A 20,235-nucleotide genomic window follows, 5' to 3' on the forward strand; every position below is an offset into this window, starting at 1 on the left:
CCCGGGGGTGAAAAAGCGCGCAAAAATTACCCGCGCTTTTACGCAAGACTTGGCATTGCGATTCGGACGACGCAGATACTTACTTTGGCGAAATTCACGCGAAAGATCGTTCGTTTATTTAAAGAGGTTGCGATTTAGACATAACCGCACATTTTCGATCCACGTGAATACCAACTCTTTCGCGGATTTTTGCTGAAAATTCAAGAACATCCGGGGCTTCTGAATATCGTCACGTGACTCCAATTAACGCAGTCAGAATTCTCGTGCACGCCATTTCCTCTTCGAATTCAAAATCTGCGTTTTGCCAAGGATCCTGTTTTCTACGCTGTAGCTACACTGAAAACTCAACGATAATGCCGGTAAGAAGCCTTATTTTAAAAATTTGGTTAGCTGATATGTTTACAAATGCTAAAAGCGACTAGGACAATGCAAAATCGATATTCGAGTGATTCGATTTTGAATCGGGTGTTATGAGGCTTCGTGTCGCTTCGGGTATTTCGGTGCGGATGCACTAATGGAGTCAAAAAGTGTGATGTTGAAACATGCATGCAGGCTACCTTTATGCTACCAAAAAAAACGCCAGCTCTACATCACATTGAATATCGTTTGGTTGATGAAGATCCATAGACAACTAGTCGCTTCGACATCTTCCTTTCTTTTCATTGTATCGCATTTTTTGTGGTGTATTGAACTGATAAAATTGCTAATAAACCAATGATGATGATGATGATGATCGTCTTGATTTGATGAAAATGTAATAAGATGATTAATTAATTGATTGATTGATATGTTTTTTGCTGTGGCATGTTGAAACATGTTCCTTTTATGTGTCCACAAAGAATATATTATCGGTTCTATATTGCATTAAAAGATGACTACCTGTTCATTGCACTTTGTGACAATACTTTGGCCCCTGACGATTATTTGTTTTCGGCCAGGGAGGACGAGGCGGTGGAGGTGGCCGTAGATTCGGCAACGAGGAGGAACAAAGCAGAAAATTGTTCATTGGTGGCCTTTCGTTCGATACTACAGACGACAGTTTGAGACAGTACTTTGCAAAATACGGAAACATAACGGACTGCGTTGTCATTAAAGAACAGGGTACCAATAGGTGAGAAACTATCCATTCTATGGGCTGATGTCTGTATTTCATGGTACAGGACTGCAGTAATACTATATTGTCATGATCTCGGTCTATATAGTGTTCTCCATAAATACTATTGTTTATCTGAAATTTTCTGCTCGAATTTTGAGGTACAGCTATAGAGTGAAATCGGTGCTAACGTCACACGCAATTTACCATTGAATTACCTATAATTATTGTATGCAAAAAACTTCTGTCACTTGCAGTTTATTGCTCGAAACTACCACGGTTTCCAGTCTAAAGGTACAGAGCTGCAATATACAATTGTTATGATTACGGTACGGTTGTGCCTGATTGGAATCGCTAGCTTTTTTGCCTGATATATCAGGTGAGCAGCGATGATTTTCCAAGTTGAAGTAATTTAATAAAAAATAATTAAAAAATGAAACATAGTGTGAGGTGAGCACAGGACACCTATTCCAAAGGTGCGGTTGTGTAATCCTATAATTATAAAAAATCTAATTTCCCTCAAACTCTCAAACACTATTTGGTATACATCATTTTTTTACCGACCTAATTACTTCTTAAAAAGCCAATGAAGTTTTTAAAATGTTCAACTTTTGTAATGGATCTAAATTATTTTACTCATACAGATACACCTCTACAAGTCAGAATTAGTCAAATTTGTTTTATTAGACAGAGCAAAACTTGGAAAAAATATTTCTGAATGGCCTTCAATACAATTTTCTAACGATTGGAGTGAACAACATTTCTTACTCTACAGGTCCAAGGGATTTGGATTTGTCACATACGAAACCGAAGTCGAGGTGTGTTTTATTGATAGTAACGAAATGTCGAAATTTTTTGAATCGTTTTCGCATTTCTAGGCTGATGAATGCATGAATGAAAGACCGCACGACCTCCAAGGTCGTACTGTTGATGTAAAAAGAGCTGTATCGCGGGAGGTAACGCTCATTTGTCACTTGATAACACATTTTAATGGATGTAGTACTTGGTCTTGTGTGTTATGAGAGACTTGGAGGTACGAAACTTATATAAATGAATAGTATATTTATATTGAAATCTAATTTGGGATAATTGTCAGCAAGTATCAAAGAAAAATGTTATTATTATGTGGCTAATGCTGTGCACACTGCACAACTTGTACTGGCCTCCGATTCATATATTAATTTTGTATCGCAGGAATCCTCGAAGCCCGGAGCCCACGTTTCCGTTAAGAAAGTCTTCGTGGGTGGCCTCAAAGAACATCACACGGAAGATGAGCTCAGGAGTATGATAATTCGAGTCTTGAAAACGCCATCTCAGATGCAGACTTGAAAAACTTCGATAATTCTAGTCTAATTCCTAGAATTCGAGTGAACTCCCAGTAATCTAATTTGCGTAATGTTTCTATGCCCTTCATTTTAATTCAAATCCAATTTCGAAGTATTCCTGAAAAGTCCATGGCGAAACTGTATAGTGTGAAAGGAACCAAACTTGGTTCAAAGATCTGCTGTTTTCGTGCTTATGAGGATGATCTTTGATTTGATCTGAACTGATTTTTCTTGATTCATTTCAATTTACCTGTTTTTTGTTGTTGTTGTTGATTCAGTAACTCGTCAAATTTCGATAAGCTGGAATTTTGTAGCTGTCCTGTCTGCTCTCACAATAGTTAGTCTTATGATTATAAGAAACTTGCATAGGGTAGGGGCCGTAATCTGACCAATTCTGTTTCCAGATTTTTTCAGCGAGTACGGTGTCGTAGAACAATGCGAGATCATGACTGAGAAGGGCACGAACAAAAGCCGAGGCTTCGGATTCGTCACCTTCACAGATTTTGACTCGGTCGACAAGCTCGTCGGTGAGTCGTACAGCTGCAGAGTCTGTAGAACCCCGCTAACCTAGGGTTAGATTATTCGGATAACGGTTAACCGCAGGTGTTTTTATTATCCGATATCCGGATATAAATCTGCCGGTTAACCGAATAAAGTAGTATCGTTAATAATGTGTTTTAAACTTTTAGGAAGCTTCAATAAGTCGTATTATCAGTGTTTCGCGCGGCCAATTAGCGAGAAGCGTGTCGCCAATTAGCGGGATACGTCAATGCACTGTAACACGACGCAATCTCCCGCTGAGAAGATCGCCAAATTAGGTCATTGATTGCCGCGAACTCGGCTATTGTTGCTGGCCTGGTTTTTCGAGTCTTCAACAAGCCTATAGTGCCACTGGCAGAATCACATCTGCAATATAGGCTCTGTGGACATTACACCATCACTGGCCTACATAATCGCATCTACATTGGCTTGGTGCTCACGATATTATCGCTGGCCTGCGCAATCGCATCTGCAATAGGTATGGTACGAACGATATCATCGCTGGCGTAACCATAGTCTCGGGCCTGGCATGCGTTGGCTCCTATCTCTTGGTGGCTTGGAGACAATTTGCCGCTGAGATTATTATGATCAGCGATTGTGATTAATGAGTGACATTGCGAAACTGAATGACATCAAATGTTCGCATTCCGGAAACATGTTCGTGCGTGCAAGCGTAATTGATTTCCGCTGATACTAAATTCGAAAAAAATCGAAACCACCTCGTTTTATTTTAAACACCCTCCTTATTTTTCGGCTGGCTACGGGCATGATCATGTGAATTTCTCGTGGAGAAATTAGAGCGAGCTATCATCAGGATCGAAGCGCTGCTTACTATATTCAGCCTTGCTTAGCCTACTATAGTTCAGCCCATTTTGTGGAAGCAGAAAGAGCATTTAATACGTGTGGACTCTTTGTTACAAAACTCCGGTCCCGGTTACAGGATGCCAGAATTGATGCGGTGTGCTTTATAAGGAGGGAGCTGCAATTACACCGTGTAATGATTTTGCGATACATTTTTCATGCGAAACTCGTGAAATCGATTATCTCACTTAGGATTCACTATCCGGTTAACCGGTTAGCTAAATTTCAAATATACGGATATATCCGTTATCCGGATAGTGAAAATTATTGATATCCGAACTAACCTATCGATAATTTTCCCTCCAAAATTGTGGTTGTTGCATATCACAATAGCATGAATGATGTTGCTAGTTCACATATGCAGGCGCGTAGCCAGCCGAAAAATAAGGAGACGGTTTTGGAATGAAAGGGAAGGGTTTCGACTTAACTATTAAAGTATCAATTCGTTAGGGTTAAGTACATGCGAGAATGACGATCATAGAATCTCCTCGTGTGGCTTGATCACGACTTCACAAATATGTCATTTCCAGTAACACGAGTGACTCTGTACTACATATTTCGTATGCTGAGATAGTAACAACCGAGGTTTCTAGGCTCCGCAGTGGAAAATGATATCGAAATTGAATTTTCGTTGAGAAACGAACTCCAGTGGCAAGAAGCATGTAATTTCAGCGCTCGAAAGAATCGTGACTCGCTACTGGAATCATTAGATTGACACTAGATTCAGATTCGAATCATGTTTTCCAACTGTACTTGTGGTGTTCACGTGATGACGTCTCACCGCCCCAGTCTGATGTTGAATGACTGATTCGGTTTGACTGATGGACCCGTGTCAAAGTGTATTTGTCCCTCAAATATGATTGTCAGCTCTTGCTTGATTTTGACGATGTGACATTTTCCCAGCGAAACGGATGTACGAGATTGCCGGCTGCAAATGTGAAGTGAAGAAAGCGCTATCGCGAGCCGAGATGGATAAAGCCAGGGCGGACGGTACGTGGGTTTGCGTTGTAATGCGGCAATTAAATCTTCGTGTGATGACGCTTTACCGCCCCGGTCTGATCGCGGTGACTGATTTGGTTCTGCTGATGAAAAAAATTGCCTCGGCCGTGTGCTTGTGACTTTTGGTTTCAAATGTGACTTCCTTGTAAGAAAGGGGTCTTCCTATCAAACTCGAGCAGGGGTTTCCAACCTTTTCAAAATTCATTTGCAACTTTTGAAAAGTTGATGGCTTGCATTTTTTCAACTATTAGCAAAAATTGAAAAACGTTTTCGTAATTGGAACACTGGTTTATATCGTAATCGATTATTTAGTGATGAAATGATATGAACACAACACACGATAAACGTGATAGTGCATAGATTACTTGTTGCATATTTAGTTATTGTGATGGCTGAGCTTGTTGACAATGTCTATCGTAAACTCGTGATCAAGTATCCTGTTACTGTACTGGTATTTTTATTGATCATTTTAATTGCTTTCTTTCATTGTAGCGGAGTGGACTTCATGATATTGATTTTTTTTCATTGCTCCTTAGGTTGGTGACCCCTGAACTAGAGGAATTTTAATGCCTCCTTTCCTACATGAGAGTGAATGATAAATTTAAGACGTGTTTTGGCTTTGCAGCTGAAAGTAAAGCTACCAGAAGTGACGGATTCGGCGGTGGTGGTGGTGGCGGCGGCGGTAGAGGTAAATCTTTTGTGTGTATCTACTCTGTAGGTGGGGTAGGCTTATTCTGAAAAATGTACACATATTTTTATACTCTCATCTAATTGCCAGCAAGTAATTTCCATTTACTTTTTTTGGCAGGTTATGGCGGCTACGGTTTTGGCATGGGTAGGTCACGAGGGTAATGTGGTTTAACTTGATTTGCGATAATTCTATTACTAAATATATCGATAGTAGTGTGTGTGTGTGTGTGATGGTAGAATCCAGGAGTGTGCAACGTTTATTCCGCAGTGACAAGATTTTAAATTTTGTCTGTTTTTTAGCTGACAGGGTAATAAATGGCTCAAAGCACTGAAATATGCATACGCTTCCTTTTCGCTTGAATTTCGTGACAAAATTTGTTGAATAACCCGAGAACAATACTTGCCTCTAGTTTTTCGTGATTGTTTTGTGTAGTCCGAATGCATTAGCGGGTCTTTTTTTCTGTCAACGTTACCAACTCTTGGCGAATCGATGGACCTTGCCAATGCTGCTAGAAAGCAGCCTTGGACAACTGGATAATTGCAGCCGTCTAATTGAAGTCAAATTTTGTTGATCTCAGTGATTCTAGTTTCGATCTGCAGGGTTGTAAACAGGTCACAAGTCAATTCAGCTTTTATAGTTTTGAGTCAAGTCACTTTCAATTCAGCACCGAGTCATAGCGTTTTGACTTAAGTCCAAGTCATATGTTCAGTTTTAAGCTAAACCCACTCTTTTGATATGGAATGGCTCGCATTCCTAATATATTAATTTCCCTCTGCCTTGATAGTTTCTGGTCCTATTTTACAAGTATCAGGACTGATGGACGAAATACCAATGTTGCAATGCAATGTTTGTCTCGGCCCTCCCAGTCTCGAGTCATACGACTTATCTCGAGTCATCCACAAGTACAAGTCGAGTCATTACAACCCCGTCGATCTGGCAATTTTCCAGCTGCATCTGCTAGTAACTGCAGTTTTGCAGTGTTATTTCAAAACTGACCGCTCGCCACAAACGTTGTGCATTCCTGGTGTAAACTGGTAACTAGGACCGGCTTTCTGACAATGCTGATATTTGGGCTGTGTTTGCCTGCAAGTGCTTGATTCAGATCGAGGGTGACCTTTTCCGTTGCAGGCCGAGGAGGTGGGGGCGGTTATGGCAGGGGACAGAATGGGTACGACAGTTACGGAGGATACGGTGGCGGCCGAGGTTGGACCGTGTTGAATCCTGACCCTGTAATGATACGTGATGTAAGCTGATAACTGCTTGTAATTTGTTCAGGCGGTGGCCGTGGCGGAGGCTATGGCGACGGAGGTGGGTATGGAGGCCAGGGCTATGGTGCCTACGAAAGTGAAGGTGAGCGAGCCTTGGTATACTTATTAGCTTCTTCCAGACTAGACAAAAGACTGGATTTTTAAAATGCGTGTCTAGAGCTACTCACTTTTTGAAACTCAACAGGACTAGAACTACTTTTCAAAACTAGAAACTAGATTTGACGACCTTCGAAATTCGCAACTAACTGAAACAACTAAGTAATATCTGGATTGCAAATTAGCCAAGTAATATCGCATCTGCATTTCGAAGCGACGGGGTTTCGTGTTTATTAAGGGCGGGTTTTCGAACCCCCAAACCCACCACCCGCTGTTGACTCGAGCCGCAAGAACATTGGTGGCACGGTTCTTGTCTAATGACGACTCATGGTTTTTTGTGTGTCTACTACGTGGGTGGGGGTAGGCTGATTCTGAAAAATGTACACAGATCCTAATGCTCTTATCTAGTTGCCAGCAAGTAATTTCCGTTTACTTTTTTTGGCAGGTTATGGCGACCCCGGTTTTGGCATGGGTAGGTCATGAGGGTAATGTGGTTTAATCTGTATTGCGATAATTCTATTACTCAATTTATCAGTAGTAGTGTGTGTCATGGTAGAATCAAGGGGTGTGCAACGTTTATTCCGCAGTGACGAGATTTTAAATAGGATCTGTAATTTAGCTGATACGTCTGAGCTGAAAAAGGGTAATGAATGGGTCTAAGCACTGAAATATGTTTGCCCTTCCTTTTCGCATGAATCTTGTGACAAAATTGTGGAATGGATGAATATCGCAGATGCCATCGTCATTTCCATGTGACAGGGTTTCAAGTTTAAGAAGGGAGGTTTCTGACCCCTGAAACCCACCCTCTAGTGACTCCAAGCTGCACGAACATTGGCGTCACGATTCATGTCTAATGACGACACATGTTTTCTAGTTGATCGGCAACTGAATTTAGTCAAGTACACAATTAGAACTACTGACTTTTCGACTGCAGCTGAAATTATCTGCGACAAAAGTATAACTGCTCGAAAAACGCCAACTAGCTAGATTGATAGTTACTACGAGTCTACGTTCTTCCCCAACTGAATGCCGTTTCTGTTTAGGGTTTGGAGGAAGCAGATATGCAGGATATGATGGATACGAATCTGGTGGCAGAGGGGGAGGAGGCTATGGCGGTGAGTGCTGGGCTAAAGAGTATCGGTGCTGCAACTTGATCTTCATATGATGAGCAGCTACCGCCCCAGTCTGATTTCTGTGACTGATTCGGTGTTCTGATGAATAATCCTGTGTCTGTTCGCTTGTCTGGATGATGAGTACATGACACTATCATAATATCCATTACCCAGGATGTATAGTAAAAGGCCTTAATCATAAGCGCCAGTGGCCATTCTAGGTATTGACCATTTGAATAGGGACGGGCACAGTGAACAACTAATTATTACAGTTCAAGTTATTGAATCCGGAATTGTGTATTAGGCTTGAGTTGGGCGAGTATCCCTTATGTGTATGGATGGTGTGGAAAATTGGAATATGTACCTTTTATGCGACCAGAAATAGAAATGAATGCCGGTTCTACGCCAAACAATGGTGTTTTGGTAATCTTTTTACCATGCCTACCTCGTTGTACTTGGTGACAATGCTACGGGTCGATCAGGACTACGCAGATGTGTCCTTTGTACTAGGGTGGAGTGAAAAATGAAAATTTTTGAATTTCAAAAAAGGGTCTTGATATGTGGTGCCAAATAGTAAACAAATAAATTCTATCATAATTTTGGGTTCGTACACCCTCTAGTGGTCGTGCAATTTCACCCAACGAGCCAAAAACAGCTAATTTCGCCATATCTTGATCATCACTTACACTAGAAAGTCAGTTTTGGGCTTAAAAGATGCAGAAGCAACATGTTTCTATCTCACTTCCACAGAACTTACTCCTAAAAATGAACAGATAAAAAGTTATAAGCAAATTTCTGATTTTATAGGTAAAATAAAACACCGAAGCAGTGGGTAGGATGTCAAAAGCGTGTAGTGATTGATCTTATGACTGAGCAACATACCCTATCAATAAGAACTACTTTTCAAAACTTTCTCAAACAAATGAAAGCCCCTCCAAGCATAAATAGGGCTCGGGCATCGAATAGAGACTGCTAAAACTATTTGAAACAGCGTCTATTGGTAGTGCGGCATCACGATATCGGTAAGTTTATAACAACGGCCCTCATGAGATTTCTTACCAAAATGCTGACGTAGGGTTTGTATTATATTTGTCGGAAAGCTCCTGAATGAAAGCGCAAAAATTGAAAGTATACATTCAAAACACAAACATCAATTCGGTACTGGAAACATAAAATTTTTGTAGCAGTATCACATGAGTGTCAGTGTGCACAAACAATAAAGTCATGTTTAGTATTGAAAGATTTCATCTGCTTTCAAGACTTCAGTTTGTCTGATGAGGCCTACGTCTACGTTTAAATCCTGAAACATTGAGCAGATGCTTAATTGCTTATGTCACCACTGTTACATGTCTTTCCACTGCCTGGTGGTGGCAAGGATAACTGAGCCTTAATGGTGATGATCATAAGTTTCCCAGCTCGTGATCAGACAAGGTCGTGATTGGGAAGCAGGCGGTTCAATATTTTTGAGGTTTAAGTTGACAATTTGGCGGAAAGATTAAGCCTTGATGTTGATAACTGGAATTTGGAAGAATCTGATGCTGGTGTGAATGTTGCTGCTTTAGGATTTGGTTTCATTTATATATTCACCTTCAAAGTCGTCAATTGGAACCATATCTGCAATATTTCGAGGCTGGGCCCCTCGTTCATTCAGTATGGTTAACTCTCGCATCTCAAATTTCAAAGTACTACGTGGGACAGAGTCGTCCATCGAGAAATCTGAATTGTCTTGCTCAATTCTGCATGGAGGTCTATTTTCCGTCATGGTTTGAAATAAAAATGCACAATTCCATTGTAGACGGTGCTAAAAATTTCCACAATATAGTTTCCCGCGTCACAAAGCTAATTGATACCCGAATTCACTCCCTTGCACTATCTTTGCTAGGAAGAAATGCTCATTTTGAACCCCCAGAAAATATTTTGCTGGAAATGCTTTGGTGACGAGGAGGGAAACGTCTGAAGATTTACAGTTAACAAGATTACAGCTATGCGCAGAACAACCACACCATACCAAATTCCAATTATGAATTCGAAGGAAGATATATAAATGACACCGAACCTAAAAACAGCGACATTGAGCATCAGTTTCTTCCAAATTCCAGTTATCAACATCAAGGCTTAATCTTTCCACCAAATTGTCAACTTAAACCACCAAGATATTGAACAGCCGCCTGCAATCAAGACCTTGTGAGATGTCGACGTGGAAAACCTAAGATCATCACCATTAAGGCTCAGTCATCCTTGCCACAACCAGGCAGTGGAAAGACATTAAAACGTGGCTACAGAAGCATCTACCCATGTTTCAGGATCTAAACGTATAGAGATAGCCTCATCAGACAAAAACTGAAGTCTTGAAAGCAGATGAAATCTTTCAATACTAAACATGATTTTAATGTTTGTGCACACTGATACTCATATGATACTGCTACAAAAATGGTCTGTTTCCAGTATAGAATTAATGTTTGTGTTTTGAATGTGTATTTTCAATTTTTGTGCTTTCATCCAGGAGCTTTGTGACAAATATGATACAAACCCTACGTCAGCATTTTGGTAAGAAATCTCATGAGGGCCGTTGTTATAAACTTACCGATATCGTGACGCTGCACTACCAATGGACGGTGTTTTAAATACAGTTTTAGCAGTTTCTATTCGATGCCCGAGCCCTATTTTTGCTTGGAGGGGGTTTCAACTGTTTGAGCAAGTCTTGAAAAGTGGTTCTAATTGATAGGGTATGTGGCTCAGTCATAAGATCAATCACCACACGCTTTTGACATCCTACCCACTGCTTCAGTGCTTAATTTTACCTATAAAATCAGAAATTTGCTTGTAACTTTTTTTCTGTTCATTTTTAAGAGTAAGTTCTATGGAAGTGAGATAGAAACATGTTGCTTCTGCATTTTTTAAGCCCAAAACTGACTGTCTAGTGTAAGTGATGATCAAGATATGGCGAAATTAGCTGTTTTTATCTCGTTCGGTGAAATTGCACGACCACTAGAGGGTGTACGAACCCAAAATTATGATAGAATTTATTTGTTTACTATTTGGCACCACATATCAAGACCCTTTTTTGAAATTCAAAAATTTTCATTTTTCACTCCACCCTACTTTGTACCACATATTTTAGATATGCCTAGCCTTTTAGTGATAAGTCCTGCAAGAACTGCCGTTTCTTTCTGTATAATTTATACTGTTATGCAATGATAGGTTATGGCGGTGGCCGAAGCGACTATGGTGGTTACGGCTCTGGATGGGGCGGCTCCCCCGCAGGCAGGGGAGGAGGTGGATACGGAGGCGGCTCTAGTTACGGACCGGTCCGAGGCGGAAGTTATTCTCAAAGATCTTCGGGGCCTTACGGAGGTGACTATGGTGATATTTATCGCACTACCCTTGGGCAGGAATAGTCGACTGGAAAATTTCTGTTTTCCAAGTTGAATTATAACAGGGTTGTAATGACTCGACTCGAGTCGCGATTTTCTGATGACTCGAGACTTTAGACCAATTTAGAAGAATAGTTCACTAACCACACTATTGGTATTTCGTCTATTGGTACTGGTATTTGAAAATGCGACCAGAAACTGCTAAACAGTGAGGAAGATTAGTATAAGTATATTATGAATGTGAACCATTCGATGTCACCAAGCAGAGTTATAGAAGGTTGGTTTAACAAGACTTTAACTGGAAACTGAGCAGTCAACAGATTGACCTGGACTCGACTCTGCTTGCTGACTTGGACTCAGTGGTGAATTGAAAATGACTCGACCTGGTTCGAGTCAAAACTGTAAAAGTGAGATTGACTTGTGACTCGGAGTCGTGTGACTTGGTTACAACCTTGGATTATAATTAGAAATGACCAAATTATATTTAAATTGTCTGGTTAGTCATTCTGATTTGGAGCGGCTGGAAATTTTCTAGTCTGATTCTGCCCCGCTGCGGCTGTTATTTTTAATCACGTGCGCTTCGTTTTTGCGTTTTCCTGCTATGAATGTACGTTATCATCAGTTTATCATTCTGCAGGCGGGTATGGCTCTAGTGGGGCGCAAGGATACGGGGGTGGCGGCTACGGAAACGGGCAAAGCTACGGCAATGGAGGTGGCAATTATGGCGGTGGCCGATATTAATTTTTCCGATCAATCATTTTACCAGCGCCAAAGCAAGGTAAGAATCGACTTGTGTGCCTTTTGTCCGCAGCATCGACTCACCCTCGCTTGTGTGGGTATACTTATCTGGAAATTTCCGATGGATGGGTACCTGATCTATTATGAATTTATGATTCCTGTCAAGATCCCATGCGTAATCAAGCGTCTTTGCTCAACTTGAGTGGTGGTAATGCAGAGGTTGTCAGTAAAGAAGCACTTCTTTTTGCTTGCACCACTTTTTCAAAGGGTTTTGTTTTAGATAGCTTCTACTTTGACAAAATGGATTTTGAGCATAAAAAGCATGTGAAACAGTCCCTCTGTCATCGGTCATTTAGCATTAGTCGCATACATCACGAAATTTTTAAAGTATCTGATCTTCGATTAAATCTGCATTCGAAACTACTCGAGTAGTTTTCATTACTTCGATCATTTACATCCATTAAGATAGTTTTTACATGCATGCATAGGCGCCGAACCTGGGCATGCAAGGCATGCCAGGCATGCCTAGACATTTTTTTAGGCATGCGGCATGCCTAGAATTCGGTTCGGCATGAATCGGCATAATCCCCGATTGTGTTATTTAGAACGAATCGCAATGTATTTCCGTTTACGACATTACCTGCTACCGCTTATGTGAGCGAGGTAACCCATTGCGCGCGGCCAATTAGCTACAAGCGCGTTGCCAATTAACGAGATATGTCTGTGCACAATGTAACGCGACACGATCTCCCGCTGAGATGATCGCGAAATTGTGTCATTGATTGCCGTGCGTTCGGCAATCATCGCTTGGGACGCTTGCCTGCTTTATCGCGTCTCCTACAAGCCTAGTTTCACTCGCTTGAGCATGATGAACAATCACATCAGCAGTAGGCCCGGTGCCATCGCTGCCTGCACATTCGCATCTGCATTGGCGCACACGATATTATCGCTTGCCTACACAATCGCATCTGCAACAGGCCTGGTACGAAAGATATCATCGCTGGCTAACTATCGCGTCTAGAGCCGAGCATGCGTTGGCTCCCATCTCTCGAGCCTAGCATGCGCTAGCTCCAATCTTTCGATGGCTTGGTGACAATGCCGTTAGGTGTTTGTTGGTTAGCGATTGTAATTAAAGAGCGACATCGCTAACCTGAATGACATCGAATGTCCGCAGACATGTGCGATTGTGAGTGCGCCGTGCATGCGTAAGTGAATCCCGCTAATACCTAAACATAACCATCAGAAGATGTGTGTCAACTGTCAAGGCTTGAGTTGTAAAAGACGGGAAAGGTTTGAATAACCTGAAATCGGTGCCATTATAGAACAGATTCCATAACAACTCTGACATTTTGCCTTGCGCTAATCGTCGCCGAGGTTACGTGAAACGCGTTGATAAGCGGCGTATTTAATTGTTCGCTAGCGATCAGGGACTCGCTAATTGACAGCACTTCCGGACTCGTTGACAAGCTTATCATACGCGTAAGTTGGTTAACACGCAGATATTGCATAATCGGCATTTATGCAGGCACTTAACCCTCATGAATTGATGCTGTATTATCCCTAATTATCAATTCCGTCGGATCATGACGTCATTCCTTTGTGACGTCATCGAACTCGCATGCCTAAGGAAAATTAGCGTTCGGCGCCTATGCATGCATGTCCTCAAAATTGCTACTTTTAATTGAGTAGAGGCTTACTTCTGCTTCGCTACATATGTCATGTCAACCCCCCCTCTAGCCTTTGTCAAACCTGCTTATGATGCTTGCTCGTTGCTCAATCGCAGCAGTGGTTTTGTGCCTTAAACTACAGAAACCCACAAAGGTAAGTAATGAGCCGATAAAGTAAGTAGCACATTTTGGTTTCCCCCTCACCCTACCGACCATTCTGTGGAGCTTTTATGAGCAAATATGATGGCCATCTCCTGTCTCTAGTGACACCCACAAGCAGACTTGGACAACTAGATAATTCTAGTCTAATTTGAGAAGTGTTTCAATGCTCTCGTGTTGAATCTAATCTACTTTCTGGTTGTCCTGAAAATGCTACAGGAGAACTGTATAACGTGACGGGAGCCAGGCTCGGCAGATGTTTGTCACATCTCATCCTTATGAGAATCGACGCTCTATTTCTTTCTAATACGAAATATGATTTAATTTTCGCGTTTTTGCAAAATCGGTCATTGTAATCTACGTTGAAAAATTTGCAATAATTTAATGTGATTCGGAAAAGCTGAAACTTCTAGTTTTCCAAGTCTGCCCGCAAGTCCTGAACTTACACACCTTGCTATCGTGGTTTTCCTAACTTTTTCAGGTAGGGGAAATAGGTGGCTTCGACGTTATCCAGTGTGTTAGGCTCATTAGCCTAGGCTCCGACACCAGAGCATCATCAACGAGGGTTGCTAGGATGAGAAACGCTAGATAGGCGTTCTGCGACGATCCAAAATTTTATAGGATGACCGGCACTCTATGTAGCATCACCTGATGGTCGTAGGAAGATATCCAAGATTCTAGGGTAGGAATCTACTCAACTCAAGGTCCAATACCTAGAATGTCGTCTGGCATCAGAGGACTGCGCGCAGTGTGGCTGCTTAGGCTTCCAATAAGCCAGGAAATCAGCTGTTCGAGTGTAGATTCGAACTAGAAAGAATGTGGGACAAGTTTCGTTCTGAACATACTGATCGTCTTCGGAAATGTTGCAACTTTTTACTTCCCCTGGCTTGCTGTGGGCTGCAGATATTTTTGAACTTGTTGATGTCTATTGTGAGTCTATTTCATGCCGATTGATGTGGATCGCAGCGTGTGTGTCTCATTTTTTACGTATCTGTTTGAGAGCTCGGAAATAATAAATCCTGGCTATGCCTTTTTCCAAAACTCGCATTTTTTTGCTTGTGTCGTCAGTAATGGTGGTGGGTTCAGCAAGATGATTGAATATTCCGGTACTCGGTCAGGTTAGGGATTTTGAGCATCATTAGCCAAGTGTGGGAATCACGTGCCGCTCGGACTAGTGGCATCTACTCAAAAGTCTTGAAACTTTAATTAGTCTTATGTGAAATTTTGATCACAATAAGGTCGATAGAAATACAATTTAGCGGTAGCTTGTAATTTATGGATTACTTATACTTAGGGCTGGGCAAAATCGAGTACCTGAGTGATTCGATTCTGAATCACGTAAAATGCTTCGAGTCGAGTCGAGTAATCGAGTATCACTCATTATGACGTCATAGCAGAATATTATTTGTCAAAGTTCAAATACGTACCTTTTAAGCGACCACAAAGAATATAATGCCTGTTATCCATCATATTACGGATACTTTGTTATTTTTTTCGACCATACCGATTTCATTGCACTTGGTGACAATATTGTGGGATGATCATGACTTCGGAAATGTGCTATTTCCAGTAACGTACGTAGCTTTGTACTTCATGTTTCGTATGCTACGATAAGGCCAATCAATGTTTCAAGGCTTCAACAGTGAAATTCGCATAAACCCATTGATCATTGATAAACTCTTCGTTGATAAATCAACTTTCAGTGGCGAGGAGCGTATAATTTCAGTACTCGAAAAAATCGTCTTTTACTACTCGACTCGAATCATTAAAATTAATACTCGATTCAGATTCGAGTACTCGAATCATTGTGCCCAGCCCTACTTATACTGACTGAGCCCAACGAGAGGCACGGGATATGTTGGTGTGCCGAGACAAGAGTTCAACTATTTTCCGAGGCGATTCAATTTTAATTCTAAATGGAAAGCTGGTAATTGTGTTATAACAGGCTGCTTACTACTTGATGTGTTGATTTGATACTAGGTATTGAGAAAGTGAGGATTAATTTGCACAATATATTTGTTCGGTTCCGTTATCGCAACAAACTGAATTTGGCACTTCGTTATACCCACGAGATTGAACTTATAAATTTATAGACGGAAAATAAATTTCGTGTTGGGTGGGATCGGAGTTGTGGGTGCTGGATATTATGGTTTGAAGTGGGTTGGGATACCCCAATATTAGGGTTGTGAATGGGATATATTAGGGCTATGAGGAGGGTTATTAGTGAGATAGAGTTGGGGATAAAATATAATAGGGTTGTGGCCGTTAGTTCGGGGATTTTATCACCCCTAATATCTCTCACCCACAGCCCTAATATTCCGTACCCAACACTGAAAAAGAATTATTTTTACCGTTTATAAATTTTGATCTCGGGCGCTTGAAATTTATTCCACCCACGGCACGTAGATGGACTGTAGTGTCCTATATGGTGTCGACACAAGAAAATCTCGCGGCTCAGTGAAATTGTATCACGTCACAATTTCCATTTGGCTACAGGCAATTTGACGGTCATTTTTGACCAGCTTGTCGAGCATTAAATTTGGTAAAACGGGTATCAATCGAAAGCTGACTCTGCACTGATTACGAAAATATAAAGTTTATTCCGCTCGCGGCCCTGGAACCCCCACAAGTAACTCTCTCGTTTCGCCAGACAGCATTGTTGCGTCTCAATGCCAATCTCCATAACAATGAAAAATTCGAGGCTGATTGTGCGGGTTCCTGGGCCGCGAGCGGAATAAAATTTATATTTTCGTAATCAGTGCAGAGTCAGCTTTTGATTGATACCCGTTTTACCAAATTTATTGCTCGGCAAGCTGGTCAAAAATGACCGTCAAATTGCCTGTAGCCAAATGAAAATTGTGACGTGATACAATTTCACTAAGCCGTGAGATTTGCTTGTGTCGACACCATATAGGACACTATGGATGGACACTGAACAGGCTTTGCAGTAGACGCAATTCCGTTTATACAGCCCTTGGTTTTAGTCCACGTTCAAAAGTAGGTTTTATATTATAAGCGACTTCTCGAGGGCCGCGAAGTAGGCCCTACCCGGTGTCTCGAGAGTAGGGCTGGGCACAATGATTCGAGTACTCGAATCTGAATCGAGTATTAATTTCAATGATTCGATTCGAGTAGTAAAAGACGATTTTTTCGAGTACTGAAATTATACGCTTCTCACCACTGAAAGTTAATTTATCAACGAAAATTACAGTTTCTATACTAATTTTCACTGTTGAAGACTTGAAACCTTGCTTGGCGGTATTGCAGCATACGAAACATATAGTGCAAAGCTACGAATGTTACTGGACGACGTGGACGTAGCACATTTCCGAAGTCACGATTATCACACAACATTGTCACCAAGTGGAGTGAAATCAGTATGGTCGAAAAATACCAAAGTATCATTTATGAGATGGATAACAGGCATTATACTCTTTGTGGTGGCATAAACGGTAATATTTGAACTTTGACTTATTACATTCTGTTGTGACGTCATAATGAGTGATACTACTCGATTACTCGACTCGAAGCATATTGCGTGATTCAGAATCGAATCACTCAGATACTCGATTTTGCCCAGCCCCACTCGAGAGAAGTGTTCGTGAAGTTGAATAATCAGACTGGCGCTGTGGCCTATATCAAAGTATATGCGCAAATATTCCGCGGTATAAGAGCAAGCGACGAAGAGGCATATTCTGTAAAGTCCTACATGGTGCGCAAGTGCTGCAGAGATATTAGCAACGTACACATGCGGAAGGAATCTATCTAGGCCTACATAGGAATTCAATTCAATCTATTACTAAAAATTTCAATGCACCACAAGACTGTGGTGATACGGTGAAAGATAGGAAGGTGTCGAAACGACTTGGACTTGATAGGAAGTCATGGATACCAGTGTTACTAATCAGGTCTTTGGTCTGACCCGGCCGCGGGGGTCGAGCCCACGACCTACCTATCAAGAAGCCGGACACTTCACCATTACGCTATCTTGTCAGCTATAATCTTGTTGACTACTGGGAATTGAAACCCGCGTCTCATGCTAGGATAAAATCTACTGCAAGCATGATGACTGGCCCGGTCTACTTCAGTCGTTGTCATATTAACTTCACCGGTAGCCTACCACGATCAGGTTCACAAACTGCCATTCTTTGATTAAATCTAAGGATATTAAACAGTCTGTAGACGAATATTAACTGCTAAATCTCCAAGTATAAATTATTTGAAGCACACCAAAATAGCATCCTCATCACAAGTATTTTTCATGAAAAAAATACTTTAGATTGGCCGAATTTCGAAAAAATGCACTATAACATCAGGTCAATTCAGAATTCACTAGATGTGGTGAAAAAGCACTAGGAGTGGCAACACTGACCATGAGTAGAGTATACTGCACTTCTTGCACACTATATGCTATTTGCTCGGGTAGACTGGTATATATACTGCTGGGAGGTCGACTTTTGGACAAGCTGGAAGGCACTCTCATTTGTCTGGAATACAGTACCACACCTCGGTCCGTCCAGCCTGAACTAGCGTTTTGTCTTCTACAAGCTAGGTATAACAGGACGGCGACAACGCACGTCTGTTGTAGTTCATGCGTGTTGGATTCGTCATCAGTCTATTGCAGTGGTTCTTGAACCTTGCCTCCAGCGCCCCCCGAGGGGCGCTGGAGAATTTGAAGGGGGCGGAAACGTTCAGGGGGCGCTGGAGAAAAATGGCTTCGCAGTAGATGATGTGGTGGTAGGACATAGGCCTATCCCTAATGATTATTCAGAGAAAATTAACACCGAAAACTTCGACATATAGGTTTAATTGTCCATGGGCGCCTAAATGACTGGTACCGAATGTTCCTGTCTTGGCAATCTGAACCCAAGAAGACGAATTCATCTGGCAGGGAAAAATTACATGCCAGTGAAGAAATTCCAATTGGAAATCGTGTGCGTCTTTTACTTTAGTACGATTGGGCGACAGGGATATCTAAAGCTAGATATTCCTGTTGGGCGATTCTATATTTTTTGATATAGCAGACAGGAGGTCGCGAAATAACATCATTCCACGAAGTCATACCAACGGGTTCGCCCGCCCGAATATGTTAAATAATTAGTTACGGGCCCTACAGTTTCCAAGACACCTCACAATGTTCGCACTACGTTTGACGAGTCTGCGCACACTCAACAACTCACTGCGCAGACCCTTGGACGACAGTGCGTAACGACTAAAAAAAGGTCATGACTTCGGATTTGTTGTGCGCAACTTAGATTTTCTGTGCGCAGATACCGTGTCAGCACTGCGCACGTGCGCAGCTTAGGGGGAACATTGCCCCTCACTCAGCTCTAACGGTAAATCCGGTAACGTGAGCAGAGAGGACAATAAATTGATTTTGCAAGATATATGCAATTCCCGATCTTACTGACCGATTTTATCATGAATTATCGAAAGTTTTCGCGCTTAGCACTGGTTCGCTAAACAGTACAGCTGACTTCGTGGCTAAAGCTAACAACGTGATGGGGGCGGTCGGTTTATCACCCTATGGGAGCCCAAGACCTAATTTTTTTTTTCGGGGGGCCTGACGAAGTGCCGTTTCGTTCCTGCCAACGGGTATACGCCCGAAGATGTATAATTATTATTGAGGGGTCCTACCTTCTCAATCATACATCATTCAGCTCTACCGGTAAATCTGTTTACGTGAGCAGAGAGAGGATAAAAATTGATATCAATATACATGCAATTCCCGATCATATTGACCAATTCAATCATTATTTATTGAAATTTTTCGCGCTTCGCGCGTCTCGGCAACAATAGCTGCATGGCTCAGTAAACGGACACCCAATGTAGATGACTAGTATCAGCAAATAGCGGATAGCCGAAGAAGGGTCTGCGGGCGAAGACCCCCGAAAGTCTGGCTTATCACCCGATGGGGGGCCCAAGACAAACGTTTTTTTTGGGGGGGAGGGGCTGACGAAGTGCTGTTACGGCCCTGGTGACGAATTAATTGTACCTACGGGAACGCCCGAATATGTTTAATTAATAATTACGTGCCCTTTATTTACCCATGCAACAGCTCACTCAGCGCTACTGGTAAATCTGATTACGTGGGCTGAGAGGATAAAAAGTTTATGGCGACTTATATATGTAATTACCACCTATTCATTCGTGCATTATAGAAAATGTTGGTACCTTAGGGCGACCAGGCCACACAAACTTTGCCTGCCATCGAAATCACGCTACGGCGTTCTTGGGGGCGAAGCCCTCAGAAGTTTGGTTTATCACGCTATGGGTGCGCAAGGCAATCGTTTTTAGGGTGGTTGACGAAGT

At 41.8% G+C, this 20,235-nt stretch overlaps 1 protein-coding gene and 2 non-coding genes across 8 annotated transcripts; all 3 read left to right on the plus strand.

Annotated features, from left to right (window-relative positions):
• Nucleotides 1-199: 199 nt before the first annotated feature.
• On the plus strand, nucleotides 200-14,964 carry LOC145432884 (uncharacterized). Of its 6 annotated transcripts, none has more exons than XM_080309711.1 (16): nucleotides 200-359; nucleotides 939-1,111; nucleotides 1,869-1,911; nucleotides 1,972-2,049; nucleotides 2,288-2,375; nucleotides 2,823-2,945; nucleotides 4,723-4,809; nucleotides 5,444-5,506; nucleotides 5,627-5,653; nucleotides 6,638-6,712; nucleotides 6,785-6,859; nucleotides 7,319-7,345; nucleotides 7,917-7,988; nucleotides 11,187-11,339; nucleotides 11,997-12,137; nucleotides 14,405-14,964. In XM_080309711.1, exons 1-15 carry the CDS (start codon nucleotides 354-356, stop codon nucleotides 12,098-12,100), a joined length of 1,194 nt encoding a protein of 397 aa, XP_080165837.1. In that variant the 5' UTR covers nucleotides 200-353; the 3' UTR covers nucleotides 12,101-12,137; nucleotides 14,405-14,964. The 6 variants fall into 6 exon arrangements, with proteins under 6 accessions (XP_080165837.1, XP_080165838.1, XP_080165839.1 ...); XM_080309712.1 differs by having other exon boundaries at nucleotides 14,545-14,964; XM_080309713.1 differs by having other exon boundaries at nucleotides 5,444-5,500.
• LOC145434724 (small nucleolar RNA SNORD31) lies at nucleotides 4,844-4,911 on the plus strand. Its single transcript, XR_013913547.1, has one exon. It is a non-coding gene; the product is annotated as a small nucleolar RNA SNORD31 (small nucleolar RNA).
• Nucleotides 8,028-8,094, plus strand: LOC145434723 (small nucleolar RNA SNORD31). The gene has a single exon (XR_013913546.1). It is a non-coding gene; the product is annotated as a small nucleolar RNA SNORD31 (small nucleolar RNA).
• Nucleotides 14,965-20,235: the final 5,271 nt, after the last annotated feature.

Source organism: Botryllus schlosseri, chromosome 2 (genome assembly GCF_051294905.1).
Source record: "Botryllus schlosseri isolate E-star chromosome 2, Bs_hap1, whole genome shotgun sequence".
Lineage (NCBI taxonomy): Eukaryota > Metazoa > Chordata > Ascidiacea > Stolidobranchia > Styelidae > Botryllus > Botryllus schlosseri.